The 22,596-nt window shown below is 43.3% G+C and overlaps 1 protein-coding gene across 1 annotated transcript in view; it reads right to left on the reverse strand.

Moving 5' to 3' along the window:
* Window positions 1-22,596, reverse strand: part of agrn (agrin) — a 945,905-nt gene that overhangs the window by 56,009 nt on the left and 867,300 nt on the right. Inside the window, exon 31 of the mRNA XM_034173355.1 lies at window positions 4,507-4,618. Coding sequence (XP_034029246.1) covers window positions 4,507-4,618 — 112 coding nt within the window. The remainder of the gene's footprint in view (window positions 1-4,506; window positions 4,619-22,596) is intronic.

Consider the following 22,596-nt stretch of genomic DNA (forward strand, 5'->3'; position numbering starts at 1 on the left):
TAGTCTTACACACCTTTCTGCAGCTTCTCTCCCCCTGCCATCCCCTCATTACCCCATCCCCGTAGAGACGGTGCCTGCTCCCAGACTACCAATAACCAGCAAAAATCTATTTAAGCATAAAAATTCAAAAAGAAAAAATAATATAGCACCTTCAACTGCACCACAGACTAAAACAGTTAAATGTGGTCTATTAAACATTAGGTCTCTCTCTTCTAAGTCCCTGTTGGTAAATTATATAATAATTGATCAACATATTGATTTATTCTGCCTAACAGAAACCTGGTTACAGCAGGATGAATATGTTAGTTTAAATGAGTCAACACCCCCGAGTCACACTAACTGTCAGAATGCTCGTAGCACGGGCCGGGGCGGAGGATTAGCAGCAATCTTCCATTCCAGCTATTAATTAATCAAAAACCCAGACAGAGCTTTAATTCATTTGAAAGCTTGACTCTTAGTCTTGTCCATCCAAATTGGAAGTCCCAAAAACCAGTTTTATTTGTTATTATCTATCGTCCACCTGGTCGTTACTGTGAGTTTCTCTGTGAATTTTCAGACCTTTTGTCTGACTTAGTGCTTAGCTCAGATAAGATAATTATAGTGAGCGATTTTAACATCCACACAGATGCTGAGAATGACAGCCTCAACACTGCATTTAATCTATTATTAGACTCTATTGGCTTTGCTCAAAAAGTAAATGAGTCCACCCACCACTTTAATCATATCTTAGATCTTGTTCTGACTTATGGTATGGAAATAGAAGACTTAACAGTATTCCCTGAAAACTCCCTTCTGTCTGATCATTTCTTAATAACATTTACATTTACTCTGATGGACTACCCAGCAGTGGGGAATAAGTTTCATTACACTAGAAGTCTTTCAGAAAGCGCTGTAACTAGGTTTAAGGATATGATTCCTTCTTTATGTTCTCTAATGCCATATACCAACACAGTGCAGAGTAGCTACCTAAACTCTGTAAGTGAGATAGAGTATCTCGTCAATAGTTTTACATCCTCATTGAAGACAACTTTGGATGCTGTAGCTCCTCTAAAAAAGAGAGCTTTAAATCAGAAGTGCCTGACTCCGTGGTATAACTCACAAACTCGTAGCTTAAAGCAGATAACCCGTAAGTTGGAGAGGAAATGGCGTCTCACTAATTTAGAAGATCTTCACTTAGCCTGGAAAAAGAGTCTGTTGCTCTATAAAAAAGCCCTCCATAAAGCTAGGACATCTTTCTACTCATCACTAATTGAAGAAAATAAGAACAACCCCAGGTTTCTTTGGACTTCTTCAGGACTCTCTACTTTTAAGATTAGGCTTAAAACTTTCCTTTTTGCTAAAGCTTATAGTTAGGGCTGGATCAGGTGACCCTGAACCATCCCTTAGTTATGCTGCTATAGACGTAGACTGCTGGGGGGTTCCCATGATGCACTGTTTCTTTCTCTTTTTGCTCTGTATGCACCACTCTGCATTTAATCATTAGTGATCGATCTCTGCTCCCCTCCACAGCATGTCTTTTTCCTGGTTCTCTCCCTCAGCCCCAACCAGTCCCAGCAGTAGACTGCCCCTCCCTGAGCCTGGTTCTGCTGGAGGTTTCTTCCTGTTAAAAGGGAGTTTTTCCTTCCCACTGTAGCCAAGTGCTTGCTCACAGGGGGTCGTTTTGACCGTTGGGGTTTTACATAATTATTGTATGGCCTTGCCTTGCAATATAAAGCGCCTTGGGGCAACTGTTTGTTGTGATTTGGCGCTATATAAAAAAATTGATTGATTGATTGATTTAAAACTTTCCTTTTTGCTAAAGCTTATAGTTAGGGCTGGATCAGGTGACCCTGAACCATCCCTTAGTTATGCTGCTATAGACTTAGACTGCTGGGGGGTTCCCATGATGCACTGAGTGTTTCTTTTTCTTTTTGCTCTGTATGCACCACTCTGCATTTAATCATTAGTGATTGATCTCTGCTCCCCTCCACAGCATGTCTTTTTCCTGGTTCTCTCCCTCAGCCCCAACCAGTCCCAGCAGAAGACTGCCCCTCCCTGAGCCTGGTTCTGCTGGAGGGTTCTTCCTGTTAAAAGGGAGTTTTTTCCTTCCCACTGTCGCCAAGTGCTTGCTCACAGGGGGTCGGTTTGACCGTTGGGGTTTTTACGTAATTATTGTATGGCCTTGCCTTACAATATAAAGCGCCTTGGGGCAACTGTTTGTTGTGATTTGGCACTATATAAATAAAATTGATTGATTGATTGATTGATTGATTGATTCCTCTCAAGCTCGATCAGGTTGGATGGGGAGCATCAGTGCACAGCCATTTTCAGATCTCTCCAAAAATGCTCAATCAGATTCAGGTCTGGGCTCTGGCTGGGCCACTCAAGGACAATCACAGAGTTGTCCTGAAGCCACTCCTTTGATATCTTAGCAGTGTGCTTAGGGTCACTGTCCTGCTGAAAGATGAACCGTCACCCCAGTCTGAGGGCAAGAGCGCTCTGGAGCAGGTTTTCATCCAGGATGTCTCTGTACATTGCTGCATTCATCTTTCCCTGAAGCCTGACTAGTCTCCCAGTTCCTGCTGCTGAAAAACATCCCCACAGTGTGATGCTGCCACCACCATGCTTCACTGTAGGGATGGTGCCTGGTTTCATCCAAACATGATGCCTGACATTCATGCCAAATAGTTTGATCTTTGTCTCACCAGGCCAAGAATTTTGTTTCTCCTGGTCTGAGAGTCCTTCAGGTGTCTCTTGGCAAACTCCAGGTGGGCTGCCATGTACCTTTTACTAAGGAGTGGCTTCCATCTGACCACTCTAGTATACAGACCTGATTGGTGGATTGCTGCAGAGATGGTTGTCCTTGTGGATGGTTCTCCTCTCTCCACAGAGGAATGCTGGAGCTTCAACAGAGTGACCATCGTTTTCTTGGTCATCTCACTGACTAAGGCCCTTCTTCCCCGATCACTCAGTTTAGACGGGCAGCCAGCTCTAGGAAGAGTCTTCCATTTACAGATGATGGAGACCACTGTGCTCATTGAGACCTTCAAAGCAGCAGAAATGTTTCTGTACCCTTCCCCAGATTTGTGGCTTGACACAATCCTGTCTCAGAGGTCTACAAAGAATTCCTTTAACTTCATGCTTGGTTTGTACTCTGACATGCACTGTCAACTGTGGGACCTTATACAGTACAGGCCAAAAGTTTGGATACACCTTCTCATTCAATGCATTTTCTTTATTTTTATGACTATTTAGTACATTGTAAATGCTCACTGAAGGCATCAAAACTATTAATGAACACCTGTGGAGTTACTGTATGTACTTAACAAAAAAAGGTGAAATAACTGAAAACATGTTTTATATTTTAGTTTCTTCAAAATAGCTACCCTTTACTCTGATTACTGCTTTGCACACTCTTGGCATTCTCTCGATGAGCTTCAAGAGGTAGTCACCTGAAATGGTTTTCCAACAGTCTTGAAGGAGTTCCCAGAGGTGTTTAGCACTTGTTGGCCCCTTTGCCTTCACCCTGTGGTGGAGGCCAGGTCATCTGCCGCAGCACTCCATCACTCTCCTTTCATTCATAGTTTTGATGCCTTCAGTGAGAATCTACAATGTACTAAATAGTCATGAAAATAAAGAAAACGCATTGAATGAGAAGGTGTGTCCAAACCTTTGGCCTGTACTGTATGTAGACAGGTGTGTGTCTTTCCAAATCATATGAAATCAACTGAATTTACCCCCGGTGGACTCCAATTAAGCTGTAGAAAAATTTCATGGATGATCAGTGGAAACAAGATGCACCTGAGCTCAAGTTTGAAGCTCAAACTTCACAGCAAAGGCTGTGAATACTTATGTACATGTGAGTTCTTAGTTTTTTACTTTTAATAAATTTGCAAAAATTTAAGAACATAACAAAAAAAAACCAACTTTTTCACATTGTCATTATGGGGTATTGTGTGTAGACGTTTCAGGAAAAATGAATTTAATCCATTTTGGAATAAGGCTGTAACCTAACAAAATGTGGAAAAAGTGAAACGCTGTGAATACTTTCCCGATGCACGGTACATTCTATATGGAAAACAGAGTTTTATCTCTAATATTTGACAAAGCTGAAGGTCTGAAAAAAAAAATACAGGGGTTCAAAAATTTAGACAGCGGGCCAAGCTGACCCTCAAAACCAGCAACTCTTTCTATTGTGTACCCTGACGCCTGCAGGGAGATAGTGGGATATTTTTGAGAAATCAAACTGGCAGAAGCTGTGTGGTGTGAAGTAGCGTGGAAAACCTCAGCAAAGTGGACAAATCTGCTGACTCAAACCAAAAATGGCAAGCTGAAATTACCTCTGCATGGGCAAAAGGGAGCAATGAAGCCCGAGGATGTGGCGATGAAGTAATAACGGCACGCAGATGAACAAACAAATATAATATATACAGGAACAAGCAAGGCTAAGCATAGCGGCGGCCAATCAGCTGTGCATGCTGACTGCAACAGAAACATAAACAGGCGTTTATTAGCCCGCTGTCTTACCGGCGCCTCTCCTCGCACAGGGTCCTTCTTGTTGACCATGATCTCTCCTTTGCGGTTGGAGCGCTCCAGGTTGATGGTGTTCCAGACATTCATCTTGATTTTTGTTTTAGTCCTGAATTAAACACATATTAGTCATATAGCAGGAAAGTCACTGTAGGTGTAACAAAAGTATCAGTGTCTTAAGAATGGCCCCTGCAGCATGTTAAAACTCTCAGAGGACAGTAGAATCAAAATATCTTGATGTTTTCTTCTGTTATTACACCTGCAGGGGTATTGTTTTTGGTAATGTGTGTGTCTGTTTGTCTGACTGTCCAAGTTTTAACATGGGTCGCCAACAAAAATACTAAGCTTATTTCCAGAAGGGCCCATGGAAACACTGCTGGAGACAGTATGACACTCAGTTCTGGAAGTGCCAGTTGGGAACTTTCCTGCAATCAGGAAACAAAGACAGATGGCGGGCATCACAGTCCAACACACAAACCATGAGGCCACCACCTCCCTATACCTATATGTCATCAGGTCAAAGAGTTTTGACCCGATTTGGAACAAACATGATGGACTCATGAAGGGTCAGCCAAGGACAATCGTTAAACTTCAAGGTCACATGCCAAGGTCAGAATTTTAGCCCAGTGTTTAGAATTTGACGATATCTAGAATGTTGAAATAGTCATTTTAAATACTATTTTCCATATTTAAATGAGTCATACGTCACCTTTCAGTTGGTCACATGAGCTTTAATGTTGGGGGATTTGAAAGGTCAAAGTCATTTAGAATACCAAATTAGAGCTGCACACATAGTTGCTGTTAATTAAACATTTATATGACATCACATTGCACCGTTTTATTAGTCATATGAACTTTGATCTTGGGTGGTTTTGAAAGGTCAAACTCATCTACAATGGCTATTGAGAGGACGTGGTTAGAGATACACCCATAGTTAGTATTAAACTTAAAGTCAGTCATCGCCTTCCTATTGGTCACATGACTGTCGACCTTAGATGTCTTATAATGGCTATTTTGAGAAATGGGTTAAAAATAAAACTGTGGTTACTATTAAACATAAATATACAGTTATATATCAACTTTATCTTGGAGACATGACCGTTGACCAATGGTTACCTAGAAACAGCAAACTCAAGGTCAAATCTGTTGGAAAATTTGAAGTCAATATGCATTAACTCGGAGCACAGTTCTTGGACTCTCTGACTGCCTATTCTAGTTCTAACTGCTTTCTCTTGAGGATATAAAAAGGGATGTGTACTTAACAATAATTGTGGGGATGTGCTGCAGCTGTGATTTATAAATAATACGAAAGTCCAACTTTAAATGTCCCTGAGCAGTTGCAATAAAGAGCAGCTGGATTTCATGCAATGGATGCACAGGCGTCCTGTAATAACAGACATTTGCTTTTCTTGACCAGACAGAAAAAAATATAGGCATAATTCCTCCAAATATACATTTTATGCATCTGCATTATTGCTTAAGTTTATATGTTACATTTAGAGTTGTGTATTTTCTTTGACAATCAGCTCAGACTGAGAAAGCAGGACTTTGACTTTCCATAAAAAGCTCTGAATGAGAAAATACTTTTCCCAGGATTCTCAACAATAAGAACTATGCAGTTCCTTCAAGTCGTTCGTTTTTCATATTTGTATTTCATATCAAGTGATGTTTGCGACACACATTCGAAGAGTTTGTTTTTTTTGTTCTGCTTTGCAATTTCATGAATATTCCAGGAGAAGAGATGGAAATTAGAAACTTCAGAAGGACAAATGGATGAGTTTCACTGGGACTGGGAGAAGTTGAGAATACATATCTAGAAAAGCAGCTACAAATGGTTCACGTTTTGGCTGCAGAGTTCCTGAAAAACTTCTCTTGTAAGATGCTCTGATATACTAACCTGATGACAGCAGGTCCTTTACCCAGGTCATAGCGGAACTCCAGAAACCCGTCATTGAGGGCGAGAGAGATGAAGTCTCCTCTGCCGTCTGTTTTTGGCCGTTGTAGAAAATCAATACAATTGGAGTCGTTGGTCATGAGAACCACTGTCATGCTGACTTTCTGCCTGCGGATGTATGAACAAATAGAACATCCACAGACTCACAATTATAGACACAAAAGACAAAACAAAGGATGTGTGTTTGCCTTCTGCTCCTTTTTGTTACACATGCTGCTCCTCTTCGCATAGGAATATCAGCAGAGACGCTATATATTCGTCACGCTCAGGCTTCGCCGGCGTGATATTTGTGTAAAGCCTCATTGCAAATTCAGCTCAGAAACGAGAGGACTGCTCTGCTGCCTTTGCAACCCGAACATTCTCAGCCTATGGAAAACTCCATAATATCCTTTTTCAGTCATGCATACAAAGACGTGTCTTTGAGAAGTTACTTTTCAGATTGGGGGGGACTTACTGCAGATCGTGCCCGTAGAGGTGCAGCCCCTTCAGTTCCAGGTACGAGTCACCGTTGAATAATGGCATGTAAGTCCCTTTCCTCTCAGCCACTGAAAACAAAAAGCCGATATTCATCCTCAGGTTCTGTTTTTGTTGCTGACAGAATTGAAATTCAGGGAAAGCCTGCACATCTTTGAGGGACCCATCAACATTATGGAAAGAGATGGTTTTGTGCTCTCATACGCTTTGGGATAAAGACTTTTTCTCGACGGAGAAAAAAAAAAGACTCAGAAACCTTTATGTCAGGCTGATTACACAGCCCATCACAGTCGAACAAAGAACCTTTGGAAACATGTAGTATTTAACACCGCAGTCGGGACCCATGAAATAATGCAGCTATTGTATTTTGGCAGGCCTTTTTAAATTCAAACTCATGTCACTGTGACGGATCTACACATCAGGATGTCCCACTTCTGGCTGTCTGGAGTGATTAGGACAGGCACCGTGCCATCCTTCCAACAAGTGGCGTGACATTAAAAAAGGAGGCAGATCGCCAAAGTGTCACCTGAGGATATGTGTTTATGGTGCAGTTTGCAAAAACTACAATCATTCTGAAATGTGTGCAGTGGCACAAGTGCACACACACAAACACAAGCACCTATACAGTTGGCAAGAAGGATTTTATTTGTAATTAGCTGGGATTAGCTGTGACGAGGCACAATGAGGAAAGGAGACTGAGATGAGAAAGCTAATTAGCTTTATACAGACTGCTAATGATGACGGCGCGCACCGTAGAGGAAGAGAGGGAGAGAAAAGTCTTCTGCACACAGCAAGGAATTGGGCACAAATCTGAACTCTGGAGCAACACAGCTGCACACGGTGTGTCATCTCTGATGAGGTAGTAGGTCCACTAAAGATATGTCTCAAATAGCTCAAACTTGCCACAAATAGCTGGAAACAATCATACATCCAGCGGTGGCGCAGGTATCCTAAAAGTTAGCTTCAGTAAAAATGTTTAGCTGAAGCTTCTGCTAACTGGTAACTTTTAATATAATATTAATTATTATCAATTAATTATTAATATTAATTTAGTTATGTGGAGAAGCAGACCTGTAATTAATTACATTCGGATATGAGGACGTTGTCAGCAAGTGTCCGCCTGTGTCTGTTAGCACATCGTCCAGCCAACATTCATTCAATCATTTTCTATATCTGCTTACTCCAATCAATTGCAGACAGGAAGGCGCTGGGGAGGGTTGTGAGGGCAGCAGAGAGATTATTAGGGTCAGGCTGCCAACCATTGGTGAACTGGCAGAACAGCGCTGCTCATCCAGGGCAAGAAGGATAATTAGATAAACATCGCTTTAACAAATTATTTTCCCTCCTGTCCTCAGGTAGACAGCACCATACCCTGAGGATTCAGGAACAGCAGATTCAGGGACAGATTTTACCCAACTGCCACAAGCCAGTTAAATCCAAATCAATAGAAACAACTGTGCAACATAGAAGGATGAAACAAATGTGCCTTACGGGACATGGGGTGGATTTATGGAATAATCTAACTGAGGACATCAAAGTATGTACTACAGTACATCAATTCAAAAGAAATGTAAAACTCAAAATATAAAAAAAATATGAAACTGAATAACATAATTCTTAGTATACATACAGGTGTGCATGTTTGTGGATCTAAACTGTTATATTATTTGGGCATGACGAACGTATGGGAAATATGAATGCACACGAGTTGCCCATGATACATGTGTGTGGGGGAAAAAAAAAAATTAATATATCATCAAGTTTAATCGAATATAGGTAAATGTGCGTGCATGCATGCATGGGCTGGGTGCCCATGGGTGCATGTATGTGGGTTAAAAGTGTTATACTGTCAAATCTCATTGAATCTAGTGTGTGTATTGGTGTATGCAAGGGTATTTGTGTATAGAGGTAGTGTATTTATGTAAATACATGTTGATATGTAAAATGCAAGGTGTGTGTTTATATAGGTATATATGATCTCAAAAATTTTTTATTTATTCTTGTCTGCGTAGTCGAAAATAAAACATGTGAAAGGGGGTAGAAAATATAAGTTTTACTTCATTCTACTCCCTTTGAGTAATGTACGGATTTTCAAAGATGAATGTGCGCAATGTATAAATGTTTTTAACTTGCTCAATAAAGTATTCATCAGAATGTAGGCTATAGAATACACAAAAGAATCTAGTAGCAACTTTATCCTTGTAGCATCTTCATATGTGTAATAACCGGTGTTCTTTATTTATTTTTGTTGTATGCTGTGTATATACAAATATAGAGACAGTTATCAATAGTTTTGTTTCAAACCCAATTTATTACTATCACACACCTTTGACTTTATTCTGTGCTTTTATTCTGTGTTTTTATTGATTTGTGCAGTGCATCGATATTTAGTTCTGTGACAGCATCTGTGCTAACCACTATAGCTCCGTGCTGGTCAACATTCACTACTAAATATCAGTTTAACCCCTTAACGCCCGAATTTATATAGCTGTATATAAAAAAATGTTTTGTGTGTGTTTTTGCCTTTAAGTAGATGGTAAATAATGTTGAGATTATTAATTTCACTTTTGCAAAAAAACTAGATAGTAATATTGGGTATTCTGGTAATGACTTTATGTTATAATAATAATGATGGTATGAAGAACCTCCATGACCAGTGAAAGATCAAGGACCGAGACGTCGCCCGGTATGGCTTAGCCGGGCTCCTACCCTGGAGCCAGGCCTGGGGTTGGGGCTCGGGCGCGAGCGCCTGGTGGTCGGGCCTTAGCCCATGGGGCCCGGCCGGGCTCAGCCTGAAGGAGAAACGTGGGCCCGCCCTCCTGTGGGTTCACCACCTGCAGAGGGGGCCATGGGGGGCGGGTGCAGAGAGGATTGGGTGGCGGTCGAGGGCAGGTGGCCCGGCGGCCCAGTCCATGCTCACAGCCCCTGGCTGTTGGGACGTGGAATGTCACCTCACTGGGGGGCAAGGAGCCTGAGCTTGTGCGGGAGGTTGAGAGATACCGACTAGAGATAGTCAGGCTCACCTCCACGCACAGCATGGGCTCTGGTACCCAACTCCTGGAGAGGGGCTGGACGCTTCATTTTTCTGGCGTTGCCCACGGGGAGAGGCGGAGAGCTGGGGTTGCATTGCTTATTCCTCCCCAGCTCAGTCGCCATGTGTTGAGAGGGGTTTAAATCAGAAGTGCCTGACTCCGTGGTATAACTCACAAACTCGCAGCTTAAAGCAGATAACCCGTAAGTTGGAGAGGAAATGGCGTCTCACTAATTTAGAAGATCTTCACTTAGCCTGGAAAAAGAGTCTGTTGCTCTATAAAAAAGCCCTCCGTAAAGCTAGGACATCTTACTACTCATCACTAATTGAAGAAAATAAGAACAACCCCAGGTTTCTTTTCAGCACTATAGCCAGGCTGACAAAGAGTCAGAGCTCTATTGAGCCGAGTATTCCTTTAACTTTAACTAGTAATGACTTCATGACTTTCTTTGCTAATAAAATTTTAACTATTAGAGAAAAAATTACTCATAACCATCCCAAAGACGTGTCGTTATCTTTGGCTGCTTTCAGTGATGCCGGTATTTGGTTAGACTCTTTCTCTCAGATTGTTCTGTCTGAGTTATTTTCATTAGTTACTTCATCCAAACCATCAACATGTCTATTAGACCCCATTCCTACCAGGCTGCTCAAGGAAGCCCTACCATTATTTAATGCTTCGATCTTAAATATGATCAATCTATCTTTATTAGTTGGCTATGTACCACAGGCTTTTAAGGTGGCAGTAATTAAACCATTACTTAAAAGCCATCACTTGACCCAGCTATCTTAGCTAATTATAGGCCAATCTCCAACCTTTCTTTTCTCTCAAAAATTCTTGAAAGGGTAGTTGTAAAACAGCTAACTGATCATCTGCAGAGGAATGGTCTATTTGAAGAGTTTCAGTCAGGTTTTAGAATTCATCATAGTACAGAAACAGCATTAGTGAAGGTTACAAATGATCTTCTTATGGCCTCAGACAGTGGACTCATCTCTGTGCTTGTTTGTTAGACCTCAGTGCTGCTTTGATACTGTTGACCATAAAATTTTATTACAGAGATTAGAGCATGCAATAGGTATTAAAGGCACTGTGCTGCGGTGGTTTGAATCATATTTATCTAATAGATTACAATTTGTTCATGTAAATGGGGAATCTTCTTCACAGACTAAGGTTAATTATGGAGTTCCACAAGGTTCTGTGCTAGGACCAATTTATTCACTTTATACATGCTTCCCTTAGGCAGTATTATTAGACGGCATTGCTTAATTTTCATTGTTACGCAGATGATACCCAGCTTTATCTATCCATGAAGCCAGAGGACACACACCAATTAGCTAAACTGCAGGATTGTCTTACAGACATAAAGACATGGATGACCTCTAATTTCCTGCTTTTAAACTCAGATAAAACTGAAGTTATTGTTCTTGGCCCCACAAATCTTAGAAACATGGTGTCTAACCAGATCCTTACTCTGGATGGCATTACCCTGACCTCTAGTAATACTGTGAGAAATCTTGGAGTCATTTTTGATCAGGATATGTCATTCAAAGCGCATATTAAACAAATATGTAGGACTGCTTTTTGCATTTACGCAATATCTCTAAAATCAGAAAGGTCTTGTCTCAGAGTGATGCTGAAAAACTAATTCATGCATTTATTTCCTCTAGGCTGGACTATTGTAATTCATTATTATCAGGTTGTCCTAAAAGTTCCCTAAAAAGCCTTCAGTTAATTCAAAATGCTGCAGCTAGAGTGCTGACGGGGACTAGAAGGAGAGAGCATATCTCACCCATATTGGCCTCTCTTCATTGGCTTCCTGTTAATTCTAGAATAGAATTTAAAATTCTTCTTCTTACTTATAAGGTTTTGAATAATCAGGTCCATCTTATCTTAGGGACCTCGTAGTACCATATCACCCCAATAGAGCACTTCGCTCTCAGACTGCAGGCTTACTTGTAGTTCCTAGGGTTTGTAAGAGTAGAATGGGAGGCACAGCCTTCAGCTTTCAGGCTCCTCTCCTGTGGAACCAGCTCCCAATTCAGATCAGGGAGACAGACACCCTCTCTACTTTAAGATTAGGCTTAAAACTTTCCTTTTTGCTAAAGCTTATAGTTAGGGCTGGATCAGGTGACCCTGAACCATCCCTTAGTTATGCTGCTATAGACGTAGACTGCTGGGGGGTTCCCATGATGCACTGTTTCTTTCTCTTTTGCTCTGTATGCACCACTCTGCATTTAATCATTAGTGATCGATCTCTGCTCCCCTCCACAGCATGTCTTTTTCCTGGTTCTCTCCCTCAGCCCCAACCAGTCCCAGCAGAAGACTGCCCCTCCCTGAGCCTGGTTCTGCTGGAGGTTTCTTCCTGTTAAAAGGGAGTTTTTTCCTTCCCACTGTAGCCAAGTGCTTGCTCACAGGGGGTCGTTTTGACCGTTGGGGTTTTACATCATTATTGTATGGCCTTGCCTTACAATATAAAGCGCCTTGGGGCAACTGTTTGTTGTGATTTGGCGCTATATAAAAAAAAAAATTGATTGAAATTGATTGATTGATTTCCTCTAGGCTGGACTACTGTAATTCATTATTATCAGGTTGTCCTAAAAGTTCCCTGAAAAGCCTTCAGTTAATTCAAATGCTGCAGCTAGAGTACTGACGGGACTAGAAGGAGAGAGCATATCTCACCCATATTGGCTTCTCTTCATTGGCTTCCTGTTAATTCTAGAATAGAATTTAAAATTCTTCTTCTTACTTATAAGGTTTTGAATAATCAGGTCCCATCTTATCTTAGGGACCTCATAGTACCATATCACCCCAATAGAGCGCTTCGCTCTCAGACTGCAGGCTTACTTGTAGTTCCTAGGGTTTGTAAGAGTAGAATGGGAGGCAGAGCCTTCAGCTTTCAGGCTCCTCTCCTGTGGAACCAGCTCCCAATTCGGATCAGGGAGACAGACACCCTCTCTACTTTTAAGATTAGGCTTAAAACTTTCCTTTTTGCTAAAGCTTATAGTTAGGGCTGGATCGGGTGACCCTGAACCATCCCTTAGTTATGCTGCTATAGACTTAGACTGCTGGGGGGTTCCCATGATGCACTGAGTGTTTCTTTCTCTTTTTGCTCTGTATGCACCACTCTGCATTTAATCATTAGTTATTGATCTCTGCTCCCCTCCACAGCATGTCTTTTTCCTGGTTCTCTCCCTCAGCCCCAACCAGTCCCAGCAGAAGACTGCCCCTCCCTGAGCCTGGTTCTGCTGGAGGTTTCTTCCTGTTAAAAGGGAGTTTTTCCTTCCCATTGTTGCCAAGTGCTTGCTCACAGGGGGTCGTTTTGACCGTTGGGGTTTTTACGTAATTATTGTATGGCCTTGCCTTACAATATAAAGCGCTTTGGGGCAACTGTTTGTTGTGATTTGGCGCTATATAAATAAAATTGATTATTGATTATTGTTGGAATTCACTCCGGTAAACGAGAGGGTCGCGTCCCTATGCCTTCGGGTAGGGGACAGGTCTCTCACCGTTGTCTCGGCCTATGGGCCAAGCAGCAGTGCAGAGTACCCGACCTTCCTGGAGTCCCTGGGAGGGGTACTAGATAGCGCTCCGAATGGGGACTCCATTGTTCTCCTGGGGGATTTCAACGCCCACGTGGGCGGCGACAGTGAGACCTGGAGGGAGGTGATCGGGAAGCACGGCCTCCCCGATCTGAACCCGAGTGGTGTTCAGTTGTTGGACTTCTGTGCTAGTCACAGTTTGTCCATCACGAACGCCATGTTCGAGCACAAGGGTGTCCATAAGTGCACGTGGCACCAGGACACCCTGAGCCGGAGGTCAATGATCGACTTTGTAGTCGGAAGCAGCTCTCCACCGGCACTGTTTACGGTGCAGGTGGGAAGCTGTTCACCCTGACTGGGGATGTTGTTGGGCGGTGGTAGAAGTACTTCGAGGATCTCCTCAATCCCATCGTCACGTCTTCCGAAGAGGAGGCAGAGACTGGGGACCCAGAGGTGGACTCATCCATTACCCAGGCAGAAGTCACCGAGGTGGTTAGAAAGCTCCTCGGTGGCAAGGCTCCTGGGGTGGATGAAATCCGTTCTGAGTACCTTAAGTCTCTGGATGTTGTGGGACTGTCTTGGCTGACACGCCTCTGCAACATCGCGTGGCGATCGGGGACAGTGCCTCTGGATTGGCAGACCGGGGTGGTGGTCCCTCTGTTAAGAAGGGGGACCGAAGGGTGTGTACCAACTATAGGGGGATCACACTCCTCAGCCTCCCTGGTAAGGTCTATTCCAGAGTACTGGAGAGGAGAATTGCGGACGATGTGGTTCTGTTGGCTTCATCAAATCAGGACCTTCAGTGTGCACTGGAGCGGTTTTCAGCCGAGTGTGAGGCGTCCGGGATGAAAATCAGCACCTCCAAATCTGAGGCCATGGTTCTCTTTTTTTTTTTTTTGCAAATTTATTGAAAACAAAAAACTAAGACCGGAAAAAGGTGCTTTGCCCTCTTCAGGTCGGTGGAGTGTCCTTGCCTCAAGTGGAGGAGTTTAAGTATCTCAGGGTGTTGTTCACGAGTGAGGGACGGCTGGAGCGTGAGATCGATAGACGGATCGGTGCAGCATCTGCAGTGATGCGGTCGCTGTATCGGACCGTCGTGGTGAAGAGAGAGCTGAGTAGGGGGGCAAAGATCTCGATTTTACCGATTGATCTACGTTCCGATCTCACCTATGGTCATGAGATTTGGCTCATGACCGAAAGAACGAGATTGCGGGTACAAGCGGCCGAGATGAGTTTCCTCCACAGGGTGGCTGGGCGCTCTCTTAGAGATAGGGTGAGGAGCTCGGTCACTCGGGAGGAGCTCGGAGTCGAGCCGCTGCTCCTCCACGTCGAAAGGAGTCAGTTGAGGTGTCTCGGGCATCTTTTCCGGATGCCCCCTGGACGCCTCGCGGGAGAGGTGTTCCGGGCATGTCCCATTGGGAGGAGGCCCCCGGGGAAGACCCAGGACACGCTGGAAGGGACTACATCTCTCGGCTGGCTTGGGAACGCCTTGGGGTTCCCCCGGAGGAGCTGGGGGAGGTGTGTGTGGATCGGGAGGGTCCGGGCGGCTTTGTTTGAGCTGCTGCCCCCGCGACCTGACTCTGGATAAAGCGGAAGAAAATGGATGGATGGATGGATGTGGTATGTTGCAAATTTGCGGACAAGGGGCATACAGGTCAATTTGGTAAGTTGCATATTTGAGGTCAGAGATTGTAGCATAATATGCGACGATAGGCGTTAAGGGGTTAATAGTATACAAATCATGAATGTTTGAGTGCAACAGCAAGAGCGGACAGCGTGGGTGGCCAAACGGCTAGCCATGCTTGTTTGCAGAACAGAACGTTCCTGGTTCAAACACCCCCGCCCATTGTCCATGTAATGCGGAGAGGCGTCAGGAAGGAAATGTGATGTAAAACCTGTGTGCATATCCACCTCAGATCTGCTGTGGCAACCCAGAGTGAAGAAGTGAGAAGATGAAGGGAACTTACTTACATGAGTGAAACAGTAAGAATACTTTCATTTGTCAGGATAAAGAAGATACCATTCAAGGAGATATCAGTCGAGTTGAATGGTATCATCCATATATCAATGAATAAAAATATGTCTTTCCATTGTTCAAATGAAAAACCTGCACTATTTCTTTTATATTACACCTAAATAGACTGATATAGACAGATAGCTTGATTGATTTTTATTGATATTTTACGTAAAATTAGAGAGGTGTTTTTTTTTCCCAGAGCAGGAATCGGAGGGCGATTGGGACCCCCCACGAGCAGAGCGACAGCCTGAGGAGCTAGGAGTGGTGTGTGGAAATGCAGTGAAAAAATTGCAAGCAAAAAAAAAATAGCATACATAGTACAAGCAAGAGAGTGGCTATACGCCCAAACCATTGGGTCAATAAAGTAAATTCATGAGCATATTACGCCCCAACCACAACCGACCAATGAGCGCGCTTGTAAGCTCACTTCCGGTTTCAATGCGGGGAGGGAAAAAAGGCGGATTTTTCTCGCCGGCTGTGGGAGGGTTCGCAGTCCACGGAGGAGCTGTGATCTAAGTGGTCTGTTTGGCTCATCACACCCCGGGAACTGTGTCAAACTAACACCATCTTACAGCCACAAGCAGCATTTTGTTCAAAAACTGTTTCATCGTCGTTAACAGGCTTCGTACAAAATGCTTATGAAGTTTGTCTGTTTCATCCATTGCGTGTTTTGGCAGTAATTAAAGACGGCACCGTTAATGTGTCAAACATACGCCAAAAAGTCATGTAAAAACATAGTTTCGATGCACAAAATGTTTCAAATACACGATCACGGTTGGGCGAATAAGATAAGACATTATATTTTATCTGCCCAGCGGTTGGGCGTATAGCCTTTGCCTACAAGCAATACATGTGAACACAAGCAAAATGCAGAAAGCAGAATTAAATAGGGAATGGGAAGGCGAATTTTACTTTTTTCATTATTACTGAAGCAATTGCCCTTGTAATCTCTGGCTATTTATGATTTTTAAAATTAGGAACTGGCCCACCACTTAGATTTTAGGCCAATTTTAATACACATCTTCCTGCACATCTAATACATGATGTGCTTCTGCTGCAGTTTACGCAGGGTCAAACCACAAATTTACTGGACAAAATGTGGAGTTTCTCTCTTTCACTCTGTTCAAATTGAAAGCACATTGATCAATAAGTCACCAGAGGTTCAAGAATTGGAAAGTGCTTCGTGACCAAGTAAAGTTAAATGTTAGATGGAGGTTCACTCTTAATGCCGGAGAAAAGTTGGTCAAGCTGAACTTTTCCCCCGTCACCATCTGCTCAGAATCAGCAGAAATAAACAAAGCAAGCTTGGAGGTTTGCTAAAAGCTTCCTTGAAGTTTACAGAAGTTCTGATGTAGTTCTACATCTGCCCTGTTGTGACACTGTGTTCTTCTTTACTATTATTTCTGGGATATGCACTGCAGATTTGTGTTGCCTTCTAAAATGAAACAGATACCTGAACAACTGAACAACATCTCAACACGAATCCTCGAACATTAAGAGGGGAAATTACAAGGTCTCACAAAGTGAGCAGGAGCACACATGAAACCTTGAACCACTTAACCACTAATGCGTTAGTACAAGTACTAGCTCATGATGTGAATTTCATCAGTTAACCACATGTTGTTTAAGAATGGCCAGTCTGAAGCAGGAATAGCTTCAATGCACTTGACCTCAGGGCCGACTCCACGTCACAAGCTCAGTGGAAAGAAGGTAGTTTATAAACTCCCACAACCTATCTATATCCTATTCATCACATGTCCAATATACAAATACTCTAAGATCCCCATCCAGACTAGGGTTGGCAATCCAGTTTGAGCGGGGATTCAAACCAAATCCAGATAGGTTTTTTTTTCTTTCCAAATGTGAATGGCGCAAATCGGATTTAAGCTGGATTGTTTTCCATCTGGCTCAATCACTTCTCAGAGAAGGGTTGAGCCGGATATGAGGGGGATTCACAGAGGTCTGAATGCAAATGTGGCTCAGGGATTATGACATCATACTTCCTCACTGCGTTTGCGCGCCCACGGCGTCCTCTGCACTGTGGCAGTGTTAGGTGCGGCTGCAATGGTGAGGACAGCAAACAATTGGCGGGAAGGTGTCTGCAACACCTTCTCGCCAATAAAATCTACCAAGTGTGTTCCCTTCCATGTGTCACACAAACCTGCGTTGTCATGTCCCGATCCACAACTGCGATCTCACTTCCAAACATCTCTTTAGGCTTGAGCCAGACTGATTTTAGACACGTGTGCAGGATGAGCCTGATTTGAAAAACAGGTCTGAATGCTATTTGGCTACAAAGCATTCTAGATGGAATCTGGCTGAAGCTGGACTCTGCGAACCAAAGTCTGAATGGTGCCAAATTCAGGGGTTGGGCATGAAGGGTCAAGACAGTACAGGTCTTCCTTCATACAGATCACCTCAGCAGGTCATTTCACAGATGATGAGGACCATCAGTCTAGGGAAGGAGCGTGTCAGTAAAAAACACCCGCTGAGACAACCAGTTGTAAGAAAGACCACTGTTGCCCTTCGTGACATGCTGTTGCTCACCACTGCCCCAAAATAGAAAAATACATCAAGTGTTCTCCAGCTTAATGCAGCCAAGTCACTGAATCAACAGCCTGAACCCTGTGGCACGGAGGGGCCACCAGCCTACAGGTTCTCACCTCAAATACAAACAACAGGTAATTTCACTGATTCTTGAAATTTTTACTCAACGGTAGTAATTCACTGTCAGATCTGTCGCTGTCTTAGAACAAAACCCTGCACACTGTTGGCAGAGCACTGAGAGAACCTTCAAATTCAAGCTCCCCTTGCAGTTAGTAGTTAAGTACTGAAGTAGACCAAGAGGTCTGGTTTTCATCACTACATTGTCATGATTTACACTATCATAGGGTAAAAGCACTGAGGAAAGTAGGCCATTCGATATTATCAGAAAACCCTTGAGGAAAGTCCTTGACGCTGAATATCAGAGCAGCAAGCTGCACCGGTGGAACAGAATAGAAATGGAAGTCACAGCTCAGAGTAACGTACGCACTCAGACACTTTGTACAACTAATTCACCTTCGGACTTCTGATGAGTAGACTCTAAGCTACCTGTCTTTTTGCAGCCCTCAGAGGGTTCAGCCGCCTGGCTGTCGCCTTATCTGGGAGCTTCTGTCTGGGGTTGACACTGCGGCTGACTGACGCGCCCATTAATCACCACGGGCAGGTAGGAGTGTGATTAGTCATCTCATTGATTCCAGTGGTGGTGGTGGTGGTAGGGGGCAGTGTTTTGGAATGGGAGACATTCTCACTCACATGGCATTGATTTCGGTTGACCTCAATTTATTTTAATCACCTGCTAACTGGATCTTGAAAGGAGGCTATTCCTATTTGTTTCTGTTCTAAGCCTTTACATTTGCAGTTGAAAAGTGAACCCAACATGGAAGTTCCAAAACCTGCTGTTCCTTAAATAGTTTTCCTGTACAGAGGTGGGGTTGAATTTCTATACAAGTCATCAGTTGAAGCCACAGTGTTATGAAATTAGGCGCAAAGCTGCCTTGAGTGACAACTTGTGTGTCAGGTCTAGTGCCCTGCTAGCAAACAGTGGCTGCTAACTGGTATCTGACTGTGTTCATCATTTCTGAGTATTTTATTACTATATGGCTTGTTGTGGCTAATTGTGCTGTCAGACCATCTAAGAAATCAGTCCTCTGGTGTTTCAGCTGAGTGAAATTTTAGTGTTATTTAATTTGTGTGTTTGCACTAATTGACAGGTATTGACAGCTTGGTGAAGGAACCTAAACCGATACTGCCACTGTTCATAGTTTTTAACACCTGCACCCAGGTCACCCATTAAAAGACCTGCCGAACAATCTGTAAAAATACATGTTTATCATCTGAATTCATTTGATCTAGCCCGTTAGCCTTGGCTAGCTTGATATCTTTTGAGATACATTCATGCTCACAGTTTACATACCCTGGCAGAATTTCGATTTATTGGTCATTTCTCAGCAGCTCAGCAGCTCTCTCAGCAACTCTTTGCTTGAGCTGCTGCCCCCGCGACCCGACTCCGGATAAAGCGGAAGAAAATGGATGAATGGATGGTCATTTCTCAGAGAATATGAACGATAACACAAAAAGCATTTTCACTCATGGTTAGGTTGTGTCAAGCCATTTTTTGTCAAACAACGGTGTTTACCCTTTTTAAACCATAATGACAACATGTCATTGGTGTTAAAAGGGGAAATACACGGTATTAAGAACTGGGGTATGTAAACCTTTGATCAGGGTCATTTGGGTAGTATCTGTTGTCATTATGATTTAAAAATAGTAAACACTTTGACAATAAATGGGTTCATACAACTACTAACCATTAGTGAAAAAATGTTTTTTGTGTTATTAATATTCTATAAAAAATGGTAAAAACAAATAAACAAACAAAATTCCACCACTGTATGTTAACTTATGAGCACAACTGTAGATGAGCATGTTCAGGCTTCATTCTTCCTGACCAAGTGATGGCGGGCTTATTCACGCTCCACCCCTTTACCAATTTACGGGTTGGCTGGGAGTTATGTGAGGTCAAAAACTGCCAAGATGGCAATAGAAGAAGAGCTTTATTGTCATTGTACAAAAAATAAATTGAAATTCTCTTTGGCAGCATCTCTTTTACCAGCTACAATGTCACAAGCATAAAGAGAGAAAAACTTGTTTTTAAAGGTAACTTAAGTAATAAATATTAAGTGTAGTTAAATATGTTTATATAAATAGTCTGTATTAATCTAGTGCAAAGAACAGTTGTGTGCAATAGTCTATTTATTGGACTGGGAGGTAGTAGTAAATGTGTGTGTGTGTGGGGGGGGTCATGGGGCCAGAGGGAAGGCTGGTGAAAAGACAGAGTCCTGGGTGGGCGAGGTCGTCCCGGATCTTTGTCGCCCGTTGGAGGAGACTGCGCGAGTAGCTCTCCTCTAGGTGTGGGCGTGGAGAGCCAATGAGCAGTCTTGATGACCCGCTGCAATTGTTTCTTCCTGGATACAGTGCAGCTGACATAACACTCTGTACATCCATAGGTCAGGACACTCTCTATTATGCAGCGATAAAAGTTTTCCAGCAGAGGTGGAGGGAGTTTGTTTCTCCTCAGTGTTCTCAGGAAAAAGAGAGGATGCTGGGCCTTTTTAATAACGTTGGTGGTGTTCACAGTCCAACCAAGGTCCTCTGAGATGTACAGTTCGAGAAACTTGAAGTTTGTGACCCCCTCAACTTCTTCCCCATTGATGCTCAGGCCTCAGTGCCGTGTGGCCCTTGACTTCTGGAATTCAATGATAATTTCATTTGTCTTCTTGATGTTGAAGTTGAGGGTCTTGTCAAAGCACCAGGCTGCCAGTGCTTGAACCTCCTCCCTGTGCGGTGCCTCGTCATTGTTGTTGGCCAGCTAAACAATGGTTGTATCATCTGCAAATTTGATGAGGGTGTCGGAGCCATGGGTGGTGGCGCAATCATTGGTGTACAGCGTGTACAAGAGAGGATTCAGAACACAGCCCTGAGGAACACCAGTACTGAGGAGGATGGTAGAGGATGTGGAGGTGCTCATCCTGATGTGCTGGAATCTGTTAGCCACGAAGTCCTTGATCCACAGACATTTGCAGTGTCTGCAGTCACTTGGCCGGGGCTGATGGAATTAAATGCCAAGCTAAAATCAGCAAACAGCATCCTGATGTGTTTGGGGGCTTTCGATGTGGCTGAGAATGGTATGAAGGGTGATGGAGATGGCGTTGTCTGTGGATGTGTTGGACCTATAGGCAAACTGGTATTGTCAAGTCGGGTGGGATATGGGCCTTGACATGCTGAAACACCAGTCTCTCCATGCATTTCATAATCACCGGTGTCAGGGCAACAGGCCGGTAATCATTTAACGGCCCGGTCACAAGGCACACAGCGTTAGCTGAATGAAAGAAACAAAGTCACAAAGCCACAAATCGCTGAGAAAAAGTGGATGAATGAGCGGGCACTTCTCCTATCACTGAAAAGCCTGCGAGTGCAGAGCGCATAAAACTAACAAAAGAAAAACAAATCGAACGGCGACCTTGATCTTTAAACAAAATCAAAACAAAACATTCATGATGACGTAACTTGAAAGCGGGTATCAGACCGAGCGCCAGCCTGTGATCAATACTGCAGCCAATGTGCGCTCTCCACAGCACCTGCAGGCACACCTGCCATTGGTGGCTGCAACGTTCCAACCACAGACGGCATGCAAACATGTGTAAATAGTTAAAGTACTTGATCAAATGTCCTTGCCGCTATTGTTTCTGTATGGAAATGTTGCTTTTCCCCAAAGCGATCAAAACGAATAATGTGATTATTAACCATCAGATGACAAAGTAAAACCTCTTAAATCATTCTTAAGTCATTTTAAGCAGAAACGAGGAGATAATCCGTGAGTTGTTGCTGATGCTTTGAAATGACGGAGGCGCAGTGAACGCAGCAGCTCGCAGCTCGCCTGGCTGCTGCGCTCTGATCGCTTCGTCCGTCTTTTATTATGAAAAAATGATGAATTTATGCGGAAATGATTGATGATGTACAAAAGCTTCAGATATCTGTCGCTGAGAAAGATGATGACTGCAGTGCAGTTTTAAGCAAAACGAGGTGATAATCGGTGAACCGCATGCACAGTGAAGGCAGGACGGACTGATTTTTAGCGAGGACCTTTCGGTCTGCAACACCGGTACAACAAACGCAGAGGCTCATGGGAGCACAAAAGACAGTAAATGGAGGTTTGTGTGGGGAAAAACAGAGTATGACAACATTTCCTGAAGGAGTATTTTCTCCTTTTCTACTCAGTTCTGTTACTTAATGAACATGAATAAATACTATCAGGTATGTAAGCAGTGGAATGATATTTTACTTTGCTCTTAATTAAGCGCTGGCCTAAAGCGAGGCAGCTTCGTCAGCTCAACTGTAACTGTTTACATCAGCAGACGAGGGAACGGCTTCAAAATTTAATTTGATTTTCTCTTTCAAAACATGCTTAGTGTGAAAAATCTGACCCCGTGATTACTGAGTCCGCTGAGGTAAACGGGGGAAAAAGATGTA

Source organism: Thalassophryne amazonica, chromosome 6 (assembly GCF_902500255.1).
Source record: "Thalassophryne amazonica chromosome 6, fThaAma1.1, whole genome shotgun sequence".
Classification (NCBI taxonomy): Eukaryota; Metazoa; Chordata; class Actinopteri; order Batrachoidiformes; family Batrachoididae; genus Thalassophryne; species Thalassophryne amazonica.